General features: G+C 36.6%; 1 protein-coding gene across 2 annotated transcripts in view; it reads right to left on the reverse strand.

Annotated features, from left to right (window-relative positions):
* The window catches only part of EPHA3 (EPH receptor A3), a 349,268-nt gene that overhangs the window by 13,633 nt on the left and 316,282 nt on the right, over positions 1 to 19,353 (reverse strand). For both annotated transcript variants that reach the window (XM_045785404.2, XM_087861715.1), the window contains exons 14-15: positions 11,002 to 11,151; positions 9,290 to 9,483 (exon numbers count right to left, since the gene is read on the reverse strand). In XM_045785404.2, coding sequence (XP_045641360.1) covers positions 9,290 to 9,483; positions 11,002 to 11,151 — 344 coding nt within the window. The remainder of the gene's footprint in view (positions 1 to 9,289; positions 9,484 to 11,001; positions 11,152 to 19,353) is intronic.

A 19,353-nucleotide genomic window follows, 5' to 3' on the forward strand; every position in this document is an offset into this window, starting at 1 on the left:
TCATACTGTGGCATTAAAGAGGTATACATATGTTTTCTTCCCATCAACTCCTATTTTACCTGCAAATGGTTTCATACCAATTAGCACCTGATAACTGGGGACCAGATGTCAATAAACAATGGCCAGTCCCAAGAATATCTTCTCACAATGAGGTTATTTCAATATTGCTTTAGAATTCCAAATCACTAGAATTGAATGCTAAGTTATCCTTTTATAACATAAAAAGACTCCTTTTGGTATACAAAGGGCTTTATTTACATGTATTAAAAATAATGATTAATATGCATTTCCTGAATAGGTAGATCCCATGACGTTTAGAAGTAAATATCAGTAACGTTGGAGATGTACACTATATCACTATAATTATCTACATTTTGTCTGTTGTTTTGAATAGTTTCTTAAAGGCAGAATATTAACTATATCTATCTTTATTATTGTCTGAAACCAGTGATCTAATTTTCGATGTCTTTTATGATTTATTAATTTTTTTACTTCTCACCATATTTCAGGGGGAAACCTTGTATTTGCCAATTTTTTAAATGTGGATTTATTATAATCTTGATCTTTTTATCACTAACATTAAGAATTCCAAATAAGATTAAGAAAATCTAACTTGGCATCAGTAACTAAGAATAATTTTGAGTATATAGAGTTCCCAACAGGAGGGTAGTATTATACATGACACGTTAAGGAGAAGTAAAGTCATTGTGTTTATTTTAGTTATTTTTAGGCCTTAAGGATAAAAATCTTAGCAGTTACAGCTATTACATCTGGTTTAATTCCTCCCAGTGGCAAAATTACCTACTTTGATTTTTAAGATTAAAAAAAAAAAATCATCTGGGTCTTTGGCATATTTGCTTCCCTCTGAAAGGTTCTGCATCATATTTGATCAATGAGGAAAGTCACCCTGTCAGTTTCGGATTTGGAGGTCAAAGTCATGTTGAGAAATAGATTGTTTTTTGGTTGCTAGACGTCTCTTAAAAGATGCAGTATTTGTCAAAACAGTTATCTCAAAAATAATTATATTATGTTTTCTTAGAAATCAAAAGCATTTTATTTACACTAATATAGTGCCATTAACAGGGAAAAATTACTAGTATTACTTATGTTTGCTCCTATTTATCCTGCAAGTTAACAAAAATAAATTCCTTCAAAGTTAGTGATCAATATAATGGAACAATATATTTTACATCATTTCAATAAATTAACTGAGTTTAATTGGATCTGCAGAACCTCATTCTAAATTACAATTAAAGGGGCGCCTGGGTGGCTCAGTCCATTAAGTATCGAATCAGATCATAATCTCAGTGTCCTGAGAGAGAGCCCCATGTTGGGTTCCATGCTCAGCAGGGAGCCTGCTGGAGATTTTCTCCCTCTCCCACTGCCCCTCCCCCCCACTCACACTCTCTCTCTCTCTAAAACAAAGAAATCTTAAAAAGCAAAAGAAATAATAATAAATAAATTACAATCAAGATATTGTTTAAGACCTTATGCCATGAATTTAGTTGCCTTCACTTTAGAATGTCATTCTAAATACATGGGATGTATTATTTAATACTTAATGCCAAAAATTTGAATGCCATAAATTTAAATATTATTGAACAAACCAACTGCCTGGAGCATGAAAAATATGTAAATTTAAAGAAAAAATAATTTCTGTTTCATTTTATATAAATATCCAAAAATTAAAAAGGGCATCTTAGTGCCTGAATAGAAATGAATTAATTCATCTCTCATTTTTCTCTATTGTTAGTCTTTTTTATTTTTAATTTAGCTACATTCATAAAAATAATTTATTTAAATCCAGGAGCTATATTTTATATATAATATAAAACCAATTGAATATTTATATAGTACAAAAATATGTATCATAAAAGTAATTTAAATTATACAAAATTAATCCTTCAAAATAGTGTCTCTTAAAAAAATGAATTTTTTAATTTTCTTAGACGGAGAAGCAGAGAGGGAGAGATTCCCAAGCAGGCTCCACACCCATGCAGGGCTTAATCTCACAACCCTGAGATCATGACCTGAGCTGAAATCAAGAGTCAGACTTAATCAACTGAGACACCCAGGCTAAAAATGAATTTTATTTCTCCTATCTCTATAACTAAAATATGTTAGGAAGTAGGAGAACATTTATCATTGTAAGACCGTTTTCTATTTATTTTTATGGAAGTATTTTCTTTTTTCTTTTTTTTCCCCAAAGATTGATTGATTGATTGATTGATTTGAGAGAGAGAGAGAGAGAGTTCAAGCACAAGCAGGGGGAGCAGCAGGCAGAGGGAGAGGGAGAAGCAGGCTCCTCACTCAGCAGGGAGCCTGACACGGGGCTCAATCCCAAAACCTTGGGATCATGCCCTGAGCAGAAAGCAGATGCTTAACCGACTGAGCCACCCAGGTGCCCCATGGAAGTATTTTCTATGAAGAACTTCTTTAAGAAAGATTTCCTCAATTCTTTTTTTTTTTTTTTAAGATTTTATTTATTAATTTGAGAAACTGGGAGAAGGAGAATGAGTGGGGGAGCAGAGGAGGGTCCGAGGGAGAAGCAGACTGCCCACGGAGGAGCAGGGAGCCTGACCTGGAGCTGGATCCCAGTATCCCGGGATCATGACCTGAGCCGAAGGCAGATGCTTGACCCACTGATCCACCCAGGTGCCCCAATTTCTTCAATTGTTAAAAAGTAAGGGAGCTTTATTTTGACCATTTTACACATGTGCATTACATTTACATTTTTTTTCTAAATTTCTTAAAAGCACTGTTTTCTCATTGCCTTTTCACCATCCAATTATAACTAAACCTCTTAAAATTTTGTGTCTCATGTATCACTCTAAAAGAATCAAAATAGTTCTTTAAAAAGAACCCAATCTTATTACCCTTGCTTAACTGAATGGCTTTTTCCCCTCAGTTGTCTTTTTCTTCCTCCCATTCTTTAGCAGCTTTTCATAACAGTTCATTTTATCCATTTTTGGAAAATTCCGTAAGCTGTGGATTCAGTAATGGTCTAAGTCACATTTATAATTCTGCTTCTTGTTTCTACCGACCACTTCATATCCTTCCGCTCTGTGATTGGTACTGTTCCCCAAAGCTCTAAAGAGACTGTTTTCTTTCTCTCTGAGTAGTTTATGCAGTGGGTTAATGTTCTGGATATTTATGAATGTTTTATACTTTTTTTTCTTTGAGGACTGCCATCCACTGACGTTAATTGGCTCTACAATCCCCTGATAAGGGGCCTGAAATCCCCATGAGCTACCACCACACCCTGTTACATAGGATGGAAGCATTCACCCATTTCAATTAGCTTCTTGGCTCCTGTAGACATTTCGTTCTGGACTAAGCGACTGAGACATTTAGAGGCTTCAGAAGGATCTCTAGACACCAGGCCAGCCAAGAAGCAGTAAGGAGAAGCTCAGAAGTTAGTCTGACAGATTGGGAGGAGGAATGGCCCAGTGTCAACCTCTGTGAACCAACATCCTCCACTATTCATAGATTAAAATCTCCTGATAATCCATGGGATAAATCCAGAGCTTTAATGAGAAATTACAATTTTAGAAAAACAAAGAGAGATATATTTGAGATAAAACTCAGCATCACCAGGGTGCCTGTGTGACTCAGATGATTAAGCGTCTGACTCTTGACTTCGGCTCAGGTCATGATTTTGGGGACCTGAGATCAAGCCCCAAGTTGGGCTCTGTGCACTGTGGGGAGTCTGCTTCTCCTTCTCCCTCTACCCCTCCCCTGGCTCATGCTCACTCTCTCTGTCAAATAAATAAAATTTTAAAAACAAACAAACAAACAAGCCCAGCATTCCTAGATTGAGATTTGCACTCTTAAGCAAGTTTCTGACTGTGAGGTTTTTTATTATCTTTACAGAGAGAAGGCTCTATATTGATCGCCCAGTTTTAATCTCTCACCCAGTTTGAGATGTGAACTTCTAGTTTCCTGTGGGACTCGGTCTCATTGTTCCAAAATGCTCGTCCCTCTCACAGACCTGTTCTTCCTTATGCCCTTCCTATGCCGTCAGTGAGTGTGCTCATCACTGTCACTCATGTTGCAAACTGGAAGGGCTCTCTGATACTTTTCTCTGTCACTCTGCACACCTCACTGGCCACCATGTCCTATAATACTTAAGTAAAACTTTTTGAATTCATACCTTTTCTTTTTGTTTCCTCTGCTCTACCCTAGAGCAAGTCCTTTCTTAGACAACTGAAATCACCCCCCAACACCTTACTATGAACCTCTTTACCTCCAACTCTTCTTAGGAATAGGTACCCGAGAATTACTGGGTAGGCACCACACCACATGTCACTTAAGTATCTTCCATGGTTCCTCTTTTCCTCACGGACAAAAGTCTAGATTTCTAATGATGCCATGAAATCTTCCATTATCGCATGAAATAATCTATCAGGCTCTTTCTTCATCCTTGCCTTTTTTATCCTATATCCAGCAGAATTGTATGATGCAAAAAATTTTGGAAGTATCTTAAGTTTTTGCATGTCTTGCGTCTTGGCACAGTGTTCCCCTAGCCTGGTATGATCTTATCTGCCTAAAGATATTTCATCCAGCATTCAAAAGTCACTACTTCTCTACAACTAATCACCACAGCACCTAGTAGAATGCCTGGCACAAAGTAACTGCTAATTGAACATCTGTAGCTTCATATCAATGTACTGCCTGAAATTCAAATGCAGGTTTGTCTCCTCCAATTACACTACTTTAGGAAAATAAATCAATTACTAGAAGACAAATATAGCATAAAATTTAATATAACTTCCTTTCTCTTCTCACCACCTCTTGCAATATCTATAAGTTTTTAGTTGGCACACCCTGACCATCTGCTTATATACCTTCCTACTTCCAGCAGTGATATTCACAAAGACACTCTTAGAGGAAGATTCTCTGGGAATGACTCTGTTATGAATCATCAACTTTAATGAAGGTTGAAAAGTGAAATGATGCATCGTAGGAGGATTTCTGTAATGTATATGAAATAAATTTTGCAATGAAACTAACTAGACTCGGGCTGACTCTGGAAAAATCATCTCCATAGGAATGATGGAATAATGTTTTTTTTCCCCTAATGAACTTTATAGGAATAATTCTGTACATTGACCTAAATAAGTCATTCAGGGGCGCCTGGGTGGCTCAGTCATTAAGCATCTGCTTTCCGCCCAGGGCGTGATCCCCGGGGTCCTGGGATCAAGCCCTGCATCAGGCTCCCTGTTCCCTGGGAAGCCTGCTTCTTCCTCTCCCACTCCCCCTGCTTGTGTTCCCTCTCTCGCTAGCTGTGTGTCTCTCTCTGTCAAATAAATAAATAAAATATTTATAAATAAATAAATAAATAAATAAATAAATAAATAAGTCATTCAGAAACTTGAACCTTGGTGCCATCCACAAACTCAGATTGGGATAATCCCCTAGCGTGTTTGAAAGAGGACGTTTTTGGGGTTGAGTTGACAAAAAGAGAGACAAGGAATGTTGCTTAGGAGAAAATTTAAAGCTTTTAGTATTATGACTAATGTCTGCAGAAATCTGTATAATGAATAGAAAAAAAACCTAGAATTTTTAAAAATTGTGTATCTATTGAAATGGACATTTATTATTTTAGAAAATGTATATTCATGTACTTAGCAGATAGTCATTGAGTTCCCAGCACCAACCCAGTACTGGTAATACAAGAGAAACATCTCATCTGATCTCACAGGGCTTAGAGTTTATCAGAGTAATTGATACTTAAAAAGAAAACACACTCAAAAACCGAAATTGTGTTGGCACTCTGTAAAACATAATGGTGTGGGCCTTTAAATGATGTTGCCAGAGAATGCCTCAATTAATACAAGATGCTGAAGGAGGATGAAGGAAGAAGGATGCTTCCTGAAGGAAGAAGGATGAAACAGAGAATCTAACCTAAGGACTGTCTTCATATCTGAAATGAGGTGGCTTTCTGAAGGAACTTTAACTTGGCCACTGAGACTAGAATGTTGTTTAAGTGGAAGTGGCACAGATTGAAAGCTTGAAATGCCCCTCTCCTCACACTCTTTCCCCTCCCTCCACAAAGCAGCCATGTAAATCAAATCATGTCACTTCTCTGCAATACAATCATAAATAAATAAATAAATAAATAAATAAATAAATAAATAAATAAATGCCTTAATAGATTCCTCATGCATTTCAAAAAAAATCCCAAGTCCTATATGGCCTGGGTAGCCTCAAGTACTCTGCCTCTGTTTGCCTTCTCAGACTCATGAGAGACTCTTTCTTCCCCTACTGCTCTTCAGTTATGTTGTCCTTCTGCCACTTTCTAGGACCCTCCAAACTCACTTGCAGTTTTTTTTTCCCTATGCCAAGAATACATTTTGGGGGTGGGGGCGGAGCTCTTTAAACAGCTGGCTCTTTTTCTTTCTTTAGGTCTAAGCTCAAATACCTCCATAGAGGGCTCTTGCCCAACCACCCTTTTATTATCTGTCACAACGATCTATTTTCTTCCTTCCTATAATCTGTACTTGTCTGTTGTTTACTGCACATCTTCTATAATATAAGCTCTAGGATGGTAGGGACCATATTTGCCCTTCTCACTGTTCTCCAGAGTCTACTCATGCCTAGCACACAGTAGACTAGCATATAATAGTTACTGAAAAATGAAGAGAGTAGCATTTGAATAAAAGCAATGACATTGCAGAAGGGCTATTTAATCCCCCAACAAGAGTCTAGATTTTTTTCTGAGTACAATGGGAACTCAAAATCGGTTATAAAAAGATGACTGAAATTATATCACATATATTTTGATGAGAAAATTCTGAAGGCTAAGTTCAAAGATGCTGGAGCTGGCAAGAATGAAAGCAGGGGGACAAGCTAGGAGGCTCTTGCAGTGTCTTGGCCAGAGGGGGAGACAGTCACGGAGGAGAGTGTTCCCAGTGCAAAGGGAGAGCGACAGATTATGCTGACCCAGTGATCTTCTAGATCAAAGTGTGAGGGCCAGTAAGAGGTCCCACTTCCTCTAGTCCTCTCTTATAATTAGAGAAAAAAAAGAAAAGGCAAGATGGGTAGGTGCAGGCACCAGTAACTTTTTGTTTGGCTGCTAGAATTCCCCATCTGAGAGCTTATATTTTCTCAATGAAGTATGTGGCAAGGGCATCACTGGAAAATTAAAGGGGGTAGGGAATGAGTTTACTCAGTAGTGATAAAGGAAGAAATAAGCATTATTAAAATGGGAAAACAAATTTTCTAAAGGAAAAAAAAATATTTTCTTGACATTGTTGCATGGAAACTTGAGGTTGTTCCTAATAAATTTATATTGACTCAATCCACCTAGTTGTGTGTTTTAATGGCAATAAGTAAACATAAAGACAACTGCCAAGACTTTTATATTTAAGTGAATTAAGATACACAGCGCTTCTTAGAAAAATATTTTCCCTAAAATTACATGTTTTGTGACAAAATACATAGAATTTATTCAAGTACTAAGAATATATATTAGGAGAAATAATATTCAATTTCAATAAGAATGGAAAAGTGAATTTAAGAAGTATGTTAAAATTTGGATACTAGGACATATCCTGATATACTATGATCTGATATTAACACCATTTTCCTACCCAGAATTGGAGTTAAATATCCCTTGATCATATTACATGAGTTAGTTTTTATATGGATAATACCATCCAATGGAAATCATTTGAGTGTCTTTTTTACGATATGGAAAGAATTGAAAGATATTTGTTGTTGTCGTTGTTGTTTTTCCCTATGATTGTTACTGAGTAAAGATCAAAAGAAATGGCTTCACGGTACAAAATGGGGATCCTATGGCCCAGAGAAGGGCAGGCTCGTTACACTGTTAGTTGTTAACCCATCAGGTGGATTTCCAAGAGAGTCTGTACGGTTGCTCTCTGTGAAGATTCGAACTAGAGATTCATTCCTATAGGACAAGCTGCGAGTAGTTTTTCCTACTAAGGATATATCATCAAGTTCAGCCTTAGTGACCCCTAAATGTTATTTTCAACAAATAACCTATCATTTTAGAGGCTGAAATTAAGACTTTGGCTCAGATTCCTCTTACTCACTTTAGCCAAATGTAGTGCAAAACCTGGATCACGTGGTCTCAAACATAATTGTTCCTCTTAATGTAAAAAAATCCTATATGCCATTACAAAGTGCAGCAGCACTATCAACTTGAAAGTCGTAATTCTTGGTGATTATCAGTAAAGACAGCAAAAAAGAAACAAATTCCTTCCAATAAGACATTATATTATACCTTTTACATGAGTCCTAGTAAATCATCACTCTGTAGCACTTATACATCCCACTTAATACTGTGGATTTATATGCGCACTAAGTGTGGTTCTTTTACTGAAACCATGTAACTGTCCTATAAGAACACATATCATCAGAATCGAAAAGAACTGTTTTGCTCTTATGTGCACAACGAGAATATAAATCTTTAAACATGAGCGTTGGCTTTGCCTTCAGCTTCTCTGAGAAGTACTACATATTTTAACTTTTTTTTTCCTTCTCATGGCCCTTGACAAAATTCCTCTCTCATTCCCCATTTCTTCAATTGCACTTTTTAGATACACTTTAACTTACGTTCCTCCAAATCATTACGAGAACTCAGTGATTCTTAACCAGGAGGACTATGCATAAAATCTATTCGATGTCTTGCGTTCGGGATTATAGCTTTGATGTACTGACATTTGTCTTCTGTCAGGGGACACTGACATTATTTTATCCTCCTTTTTATTCTCTATAGTGTCTAACAAAGTAATTGGCACACAAGATGGATTCAACAAATGTTTGTTTAGTTACCTGGTGGGGGGGGGATTGCATTCTGCTGGCCAGTGCAATGTTTTGGAAGCATTATTATTTTTGAAGCTTTATTTTAAATGAGGAATGAATCAGGACTTCACTAGAATTCACCACCACTCCAGGAAATTTCACATTTTTTCTCTTTAAAAATTTTTGTTTAAATAGTAGAGAGTGAAAAGAAGCTACATGTCCAGGGTTCCTATTTCCTGAAGACTTAAACATAAGCCTGAATGTAGACTCGCTCCTCGTCAAGCTGGAAGTTAAAAATATCTGAATTTCATCATTACGATGAAACACCATAAGAATTTCTCTTGAAAGTTTTTTTTTTTTTAAAGGAAGATAAGACACTTTTCTCAAGTCCTCAGGAATACAAGTTTCAAAGAATGCAGTTAGGGAAGTGGGAGAAAAAAATTAACACACTGGAGATAGAAAATACATTAATTTCTGAGGAAGCAGAAAGAGCAGAATGCAAAAATCTTAGTGTCACCTTGCTGCCGCACTGGTGACGATCTTCAGGCTGCCTGGGTTCCGGATAAGCTTGTCCAGAATGCTGACAATCTGCTCAAACTTGGGTCTGTTGTTTCTGTCTTTCTGCCAGCAGTCCAGCATCAGCTGATACAACGCAGCTGGGCAGTCCATGGGGGGCGGCAGCCGATAGCCTTCATCCACAGCTTTAATCACCTGTGTGAGAAGCAGTTTCCAGGGACTTCAGAACGGAGACTCCTTTTATTCTCCATGGGAAGGGTACACCAATTTGAATACTTTAAACTTAAGTGAAAAAGTTCTCATTTTCAGTTGCCTAAAAGGATGACAGCTTATTAAATAAATAAGAGTTTATTCCTGCCCAGAAATGTTACTTAAAGGAAGATCTAGAGAGAGAGAGAGTGCATTTAGGAAAGAAGCATTTGTAAAGCTCCTTTTCAGATGAAAATCAGAAGAAACATTTTGTGATATAGGAAATTCAATGAGTTATAAAGAGATTATTATTTGGTAATATAGATTTATATGGAATAGTGTTTGTATGTGAATGAATGGAGAAAAAGTTAGTGGATAGATTTTGGTTATACATCATTGAAATGGTACCTTCCAAATCATACTAAGTCCCTTAGGTAAAATCCTATGTGCTGAACAGGGAAGTAACTATAAGCTCATTTGTACTTTTAAATCAGGTAGCACAAACAGTGATTTTCAAACTTACTATGTATCAGAATAATCTGGAGGACTTAATATATAGATTGCTCTCCTCTGATTCCGGAAGTCTAGAGGAGGACCTGAGAATTTGCATTACTGTACATTCGCAAGCCCTGCCAGAGCCCACACTTTGAGATCCTCCTAATACAGAGAAAACTTGAAAAATAGAGATGTGGAAAAGTGAGTCTGAATTTCCTAGCACTGTTACAAAAATAACTTGATTGGAGACATACAGAAAGGTTTTATATGCAAATACAGTAAAAGCAGTTTTATATGTAGCGAGTAGCAAATGACTAAAAGCATCTCAGGTTTCCATCTCGTGTATCTTTGAGATCATGCTCATAGTCTTTTGCTAAGCATAAAGAAAAGTCTCTGAGTGCTGATCCCGTGTCCACAGCATCCTTTTACTAAGCATTTGCAAAACATGACTTCTAAAACCAAAAATCCTTTTCAAAAATCATATCACAGTTAAAATAGAAAGTTAAATGTTATTTTTCCATCCAGATACTTCAATTCGTATAACTAAATTCACATGCAACTTTAATACATTAAGAGAAACAACACACTAGGGATTGGTTGCTTTGTCTGACATTGGGAAATACTATGTTTAAGTAAACAGAATGCTGGCATAGATGCATTAATTAAATCTCCAAAGGATGGCAGACATGTAGCTTATTAATGTTATACAGAAACAATTTTGTAGCAAAAATACTTCAAACAGTCCCCGATATCTATTGGCTATCTTTTCGGTCACTTATTTCGTTACATTCTTGTTACAAATGTCTTCATTTTCTCTCATTTCTAAACCCCTGCTTAAGGGAAACATGTAAAGCTGTAAGAGCAACTCTCAATTAATATCCTTGCAAGACTTGGAAACTATTTCATTTCTTCTAAGTATTCTATTTCAATGTCACAAACTGGGAGCCACCTGGTTTCATTATGCTCCACTTCCTTGCACAGCTTGATCTCTTAATCTGAACCCATAATTCATTGACTATAAATACTTACATCCTGATTGGACATCTCCCAGTATGGTCTCTCTCCATAGGACATCACCTCCCAGAGAACAATCCCGTAACTCCATACATCGCTGGCTGACGTGAACTTGCGGTAAGCAATAGCTTCTGGTGATGTCCATCGGATTGGAATCTTCCCTCCCTTTAAATATAAAATCATGTACATATATGATCAATGCATGAAACATATATATTATAATATGAAATCTGACCGAATTTGTCAGAGTACTTCTGAAATGGAATATGGGTTTCTGCTGAAATATCTGGATATTCTATTTTAATACCAAGCAGAAGTGAGTGGCATACCATGTCTGAAGGGTTTACTTCCAATCAATTTGATGAAAGGAAAACATTTAAAAATTGTTTTCTATCAACTATGGCACATTAATTACTCATCTGCAAACGTGACGTAAAGTAGAAATGCTACATGGTATATTAGAATTGAATGAGTTATCCAGAGTCAACCTTCACTGATTTAACATGGATTTATGCTTGACCAAGCAATTTTAGTTCAGAATGCAAGTTAATATTTGTAAAGAACTTATACCAAAAGAAGACCTTATACCACTCCTTGATACGTAAGTTCTCATTGATACTTGTTAACTAAATAAATTCAATGTAAAATTATACTTCTAACACACTCTCTTTGATACATAATCAATCATCCTGGTTAGTTTACCCAGTGCTTCACTCCATCATTAATCACAGAAGTACCTTCCATGTTCTAGTAGGCACCACATGAACTAAATAGATATAATAACTACATTCCCAGAACTTAGAGACTAGAGGAGAATATTGTGTCTCTGAGTTATGGGAGATATAAAGGTATAACTCCCATGGAATTTGCTCTCAGTTTAATAAATACATTTAATAAAAATGTGTCGAGTAGCAACCATATGGGAAGTATTACGCTAGTCACTCCGGATGAGACAAACATGAATAACACACTAGCCCTTCTGTTTGGAAAATCTCAGGCAACTAGGAATGATAATTAGTTGTTTTGAATAACAAATTGCAGAAAGAAGTATCTAGTACTTTGCTTCTCAAACTTTACTATGTGTATGAATCATCTGGAGCTTGCTCCCGTTAAAATGGAAGCAGTGAGTCAGTAGTTGCCGAGTGTGGCCACGGTCTGCTCTTCTCAAAAGCTCCAGGTGACGCTGGTCGTGCTGGTCATGGACCTTCCAGTGAGTAGGAAGGCAGCAGAGACGGCTGTGGTGCCGAGCATGGGGCTGAGAGGCTCACTAGAGAGACTGAGGAGGTCACATATGAACTGAGCCTGAAAAGATGTACAGATCTTTGATATAAGAAAAAGAGGCTAAATATTGCAAAGATTCACATCATCCAAATCATAAGGGCCATTCGTCAAAACGTGTTCCACCGACACTGCACGGCCTAGCACTTCACTGGTTTCGAAGTAACGCTCAAGGCGGGGCGATACATTGCTTTGGAGAAATGGATCTTAGGAGGTGAAGTTATTAAACCTCATTACACCTGAGCTTCTTCATCTGTTACTTGGAAAAGTAGTACTTCTGGTTCATAGCATAGCTGTGGGCGCTAACTGACAAATTTCAATAAAACCTTTAGCATAGTTCCTGGCACACAGTAAAGTCTCAAGAGACGTTAGCTTAACAGTGGCAAACTCTGAGGGAACTGTCATATATCAAACAAAGCACAGAGGAGAAAAATGTGTTTTCAAAGAAGTTTCCGATGTGACTACGCTACAGAGTATGTGGAAGAATATAATGGAAAAGGATGGGAAAAGTCAAATTGGGATTTAATCATATGTAACCTGAGCCAGCTTACTCCTGCAGAGGACAGTGGTGTCTGCGATTGGAACTCTCTCCTCAAACTTGATGCTTCTCTTTGGTGTTTTCATACAAGGGAACTGCTCAGGTAGAGAATACTGCCCCAGGTCCTTGAAGGAGGTGGGGCTTACACTGGGTTTTGAAGAATGCATGAAAGTGTAGTGAAGTGAGCGCAGACACGGTGACCGAGCACAGCCTTCTTGAGAAGCTACCAGCCGAAGGGTTGTTGATGCTTTCTATTGTTGAAGCAAAATAAACCAGGTTGGGGAGATGGGAGTGAGACTAAGGAGGGCCCCGGGAGACCCTGGGAGACACTACATGTGCACACAGGAGTGGGATGGTTTAGAACCAGAAAAACAGAACGGAAAACTTTTAGAGTCAGGTGGAGGACAGTGCATAAGGTCTTAGAAGCTCTCCTTTCTTTTCTTTCTCACTCACTCATTCACTCTCTTCTTCACAGTTTGCATTACTTTCAACAACATTTTAAAGGGTCCTTTTCATATTTTTTCAATGTCAATTTTATTTATTTATTTATTTATTTTAATAATAATATTTTTTATTAAATTATGTTAGTCACCATACAGTACTTTTCATATTTAAATTTGGAGGGTCCAGGGCACCTGGGTGGCTCAAACGGTTAAGCTTCCAACTTTTGATTTAGGCTCGGGTCATGATCTGAGTCCTGAGATCAAGCCCCCCACATCAGGCCCCATACTGGGTGTGGAGACTACTTAAGATTCTCTCTCTGTCCCTCTGCCCCTCTCCCTCATGCTCTCACTCACTCTCTCTCTAAAAAGTAAGTAAGTAAATAAATAAATTTGGAGGGTCTAATATTGCCATTTTCTCTGACAATACAACAATCCTAAAAATAATTAATAAAATTTTAAACTCCCAAATTAACTTATTTGCACCTGCCTAGATCAAGTTTTGGGTTTAAGGATTCAAGATATCAGATATCCTTAATTTCAACAAAACAGAATTATACAAGTGATAGGTAACAAAATCTATTCAGGAAGCCAAATGAAATCACTGGGCACATTTTCTCTTCCTTAAAAAGCTCTGAGAATTAACAGAAGTCAAACAAAGCTATATTCACAGAGCAAAGGAAAGATAATATTCTATAGTATCAGTTATATATGTCTTATCTCTGCTACAGACACTTTGCCATTTGCTTTCCTTTGCCCAGAGCCAAATTACTAAAAGTATAAAAAATGTACTAAAAAAGGAAGTCCTTTCCTTGATAAAAACTTTTGTTTTGTTTTGTTTTAAGATTTTATTTATTTATTTGAGAGAGAGAGAGAGATAGCGAGAGAGAGCATGAGCAGGGGCAGGGCAGAGGGAGAAGCAGGCTCCCTGCAGAGTGGGGAGCCTGATGCGGGGCTTGATCCCAGGACCCTGAGATCATGACCTGAGCTGAAGACAGATGCTTAACTGACTGAGCCACCCAGGCACCCCCCTTGATGAAAACTCTGTCTTTATTTAGAAATATAAGGCACGGATACACATCATCTTACCTCGGTCCCTAATTTACATTAAAATGCAAACCTAGACAGAACATTAGGTTAATGACTGACTGTCAGGAAAAAGACACCTGTTTGTTGTGTTTGACCTCAACCAGGATGAAAATGGAACACGATAAAGTTTCATCTTATGTGCTTCATAACACTTTCCACAGAGGAGAGCATCGAGAATATTTTAATAAAATTTCTGAAAATAGTGAAATACTGAAAAGTGATCCTTTTTAGGAAAAACAGGGCCACACCTGTGTTTAAGCTTAGAAGGAGAATCCTGTGCTGTTCTGGACATAGACATAGATGCTATTGGAGGGATCTCTGCTGGGAGCCCATCTTTTCAATGGGGGTTCTGCTCTTTACCATCCCTGAACTTGACTGGGACTGGCATAATGTGTTCTCTAAGCTAGCACATGGTTATAGATTTAAACAAATTATTTCCGGAATGATTTTCCAATCGAGTGCCATCTATTTACTTTCACTGGGTACATTATACTTAAACGTTTGAAATCCACACAAAAAGGAAATGAGTTTGGAAAAATATTTGGTAAATTCTTTTAAAGCAAACACTTAAATTTTGAATCATGCGGTCTTGCTAATGGTTTGTAATCGTTATAGTCTACCGAACTCATAGAAATAGAGACAAACGATGATGACTGGGATTATGGAATATTTTTGTCATTGGCAATGGTTTTATAATATACATAAATCAACTAAAAAAGTGTCCGATCATTAACAGAGTGTTCAATAAATGTCTTGCCCTTTCTTCTAATTCCCACTAAATGGTTAACACATTTTCTATATTGATACAGAGAATTTATTAAATGAGCATAGGAGGGAAAGCTTATTGTTAACCACAAGGTATTATTCAAATTTAGCATTTGTTGCTATTGCTACTAAAAATAAATCAGACTAAGAAGAATTTTATACATATTTATCTTTTTCCATGATTGGCAAACAACATGGAGTAACTCTGGCTTTAAATGAAACACAAACAAACAAATAAACATTGTACCCACTTAAGGCGAGATTACAAACTGGCAAAATTACTGCAGAGTTTGAGGCAGGGTCAATGTGTATGTCATCACAAATTTTAAATTCAACATTATAGTTTCAAATTCTTTATATTCAATACTGGTGAAATGAATTCAAGTAGTAGCTCTTGTCCTATCTGTTGTCATAAATAAATTTTTTTGTCACAATTTGTAATAATTTGAAATCCTTAGCTTATGAAAAACTAAATAGATTATAAAGTTAAGATAAAGAGCATAATACACTTGTGCCCGTGCTCACTGCAGAGAGCAATCATTTTTTTTAGATATTATCTTGGCAAATGTCTAGGGTAGGCATTCAACAAGTGCCCGTTGACTTGAACTGGATTACCTTTCTCCGAAATACATGTTATTCTTTTTTCTTGGGAGACTTTTTCCCTGTCTGTCTTCTGCAACCAGTAAACTTAGTTGAACATTCTGCTCAAGTGTGAAGTCCCTGGTGGAATATTTGGGAATGTTCTAGGCCAAGTTGGTCACTCCATGTTCTGTGGTCCTTCTACTTTTTAATTATCCTGAGTAGACTGGGATGTTCAGAGTAACTGGCTTGCTTACTTGATAATTTGGAGCATTTTTAAAAATACAGCTCATTTTTGGAAAATAGTACACTGAACCTAGTTTTTCAGAATATACAAATGCTAAGAATGAGCCAATATGTACCATGATAATAGCTACAAAAAAATCATACTATTTTCTTATGCCTTCTTTCCCCTCATGCTATTTAACAATGCTGTTATTTCCATAATAGTAATAAATATAAGAATTACTGAATATCAAGTTTTTACAGTATCTATAAAATTATGAAAATACCTCAGGGTTTTGCATGGATTAAGTATTTTAGAGTCTGCAAAATTCTATAAAGATTTTCATTTGATTCCATAAACAAAATGCATCCTATATCAACTGTTTCAATGTTAATATTGTAGGTACTTTACCAACCTAAAAATATCACCAACATTTTAATAAATATTATTGTCTCTGAATATGAATATTACTCCATTCTTGTGCAGGATGAGGTAAGTACAATTTTTAAACATAAAAATTAATTATGCATGGCTAAGACTCTTATGCTGACTGAAAATATATCATGTATTTTCCTGCGAGGTAAGTATGTCTATTTATGAGTTTACTCCAAAGACATCTTAATAAAACAAAAACATCAAAAGTAAAGAGGCCATGTTTAAAACTTAGAGCATGGGGGAAAGAATTAAAATTTTAAATGTTAGATCAAGAGCACAATGAGAATAAAATATTAACAGGAATAAAAGTCATACTCTTCAGGGGCACCCGGGTGGCTCAGTCGGTTAAGTGTCTTTGTGCTCTCTTTTGCTCTCTCTCTCTCAAATAAATACATAAAACCTTAAAGAAAGGTCATGCTATTCATTGCATTCTGTTTGTGAAATATCCCCAAGTTCGACGTGGTAGGCCTGGTGGCAGATGGCTATTCTGTTGCCTTTTTTTTTTTTTTTCCTTCACAAATGGCAATGTCGTCTACGTCGTCCCATGCAACTTACGGTCCAGTATGTGTAGGAGAAATTATAAAGTACCTGAGAGGGACATTTGATCTTCAATCCCATTTTTTACACATTCTTTACACATGTTGGGTAATTTTAGAACAAGCTCTCTCTACAGTAGCACCTCTGACATTTTAGAGCAGATTAATGCTTGTTGTGGGGGCTGCCCTGGGCATCCTGAGATGTTTAGGAATATCCCTGGCCTTTACCCACTAGATAACATTAGCGTCCCTCCAATTGTGACAGCCAAAAATGTCTCCAGAAAATGCCAAATAGCCCCTAGGCGCAAAATTAGCCCTACTTGAAAACTATTGCTTTAGATGGTGTGTGACAAACTTTACTTAGCAAGGGAAAATAATTCAGATGAGGTCCAAGATTTATCTGGGAGTTTATGAAGACTAAGTGGCATTAACTTTTTTTTTTTCCTTACTATTCATACCCTTTCTATGGATATTTTTATTTCTGTCTAGTCAAGTAAGGGTCAAGTTCATCAGAGCTAATTTTAACACCTGGGTTTTAGTAAATATAACAGTATCCCTTTGAGATGTTTCCCTCTATTTTTATTTTTTTTATGTTTTATATTTTTTTATTGTTCTATTTCATTTTCTCCTCTCTTCTTACCTTTCTACCTTTCTTTTCTTTTTTCTTTTTTGGAAAAGGGATAACTTCCTATAGCTAATGAAACTTTAATTAAGCACCAACTTCTTTATCTATGACCAAAGAGTTTAGTAAGAAACAAGTTTTTTACTCCCAGAGCAAACACTATCTATGGCTACAAAAACATAAATGTCATTGACATAGTGAGACACTGGGTACAAGTCCTTGAGGAACCAATGTGGTTCTCAAATATGGGTGAAAGAAGAACCCATACATTTTAATAAAGTCTTACTTCACAGTAAGGCTGTCTGCTTTCAGGCTGAACACCTGTAGATCTGAGACTATCAAAATAAAATAAAATGAATCTATAAGAGTCTGACGCACTAACTTTCCTACAAGGCATCCATTCTCGAATTTATTCATACTTCTGCTCCTGATTGATCACAGAAATTTCCCCTTTCCCCCTACTCCCCATCCCAATAAATTCAAGCTCATATTGTTGGACTTCTTTTCTATTTTTCAGGTTCAGAAATTGCTATCTCAGTCTTATATGTGGGAAACATTTTGAAACTTTAGATGCTTTTCAAATAACAAACACATCCTTCCATGGGCTACCCAAATATTTGGTTTCAATGAGACAAAAGGAGTCATCACTGGCATACTTCTTTCTGCCACAAACTATTCAAGTACAACTGTTATTAATGAGCTAAAATTTTGAAATCAGTTGACAATGTAAAGTTTGGCTGGTAAAATGCTACTAGGTACTTAGAGTACTCTAAAGCACAGCTAGTGACTATAAAGATGGTTTATGAAGATGTATTTTTACAATATACAAATACATTGAGCACATTTACTTAAGGTGGTCTCCATATCCACATGTAAGCACTCCAGATATTCATGTATTTGAGAAAAGTCTCCAGTTGCCTGGAGCAAGCTCAGAATCACAGCATATGGAGTATGTCTAAGACCTCAATTGCAGAGGGACCTCCATAACAAAATCAGAAGTTAATGCTTGTTCCCCATATTTAAAATGCCAAACCTAGGACCAGTTCCTCTCAGTGCTGAGGTCTCATCTATAACTGGGGTGCAGGGGAATTTATAGTCACTTGTTCCGTTCTTAAGTTTAGCAGAATTCGAGAGTCTTGGTTTCTGGTCTAGTTTTAGCATACTGTTTAATTTAGCCAAGTTCCTTTACTTCTCTGTGCAGCTATCTTGTCATTCGTAAACAGAGGATCATGGGGAATATCTCTAACAGCTGTGCTGACCTATGAACCTTAGCTCCTTCAACTTTCAAATTTCTGTCTTAAACGTTCATACATATCAAGGATGCTGTTTTCAATATTCATTATTTTGGACTCTAAAAGCTGATCCTAAATTTGGATCTACTTATCTATTGGGTGTCATATCTGGATTTACTTCTATAGAATTCTTACAAAAAATTTAAAAGAGAAGAATAAAATGGTGCAAGTAAAGATACTAGGGAGTCTCTGGGCAGAGGTATTACATAATTGCTACACTCAAATCCAGGATTAGTTGAAGTAGTCCAAAACCTTGTTCACTTTGTCCAGAAATAGCAGTTGGAGTAAACCTATTCTCAAAAGATCCTGCAATTCAGTTCTCTAAGCTTAATGAATTTAGACAGTTCAAATGAGACTTTTGGCTAAAAGCCTGTATTTTTCAGGCACTCAGCTAAAGTCAGCTCTTTCACTCTGGGTTAGGGGGCTTCAAGTCTTGATTTCTAAAGAAAAGGAGTATAATTGCTAAACTCTCTGGACATTAAGGCATAATATCTCATATCTGCCCCAATTTTTCTCTAATTATATACACAAATCTCTCCCTGCTGATTTCGTAAATGCTTCGCTGAT

This window comes from Ursus americanus, chromosome 4 (genome assembly GCF_024610735.1).
Source record: "Ursus americanus isolate L20-20 chromosome 4, mUrsAme1.1.p, whole genome shotgun sequence".
In the NCBI taxonomy this organism is placed as follows: Eukaryota; Metazoa; Chordata; class Mammalia; order Carnivora; family Ursidae; genus Ursus; species Ursus americanus.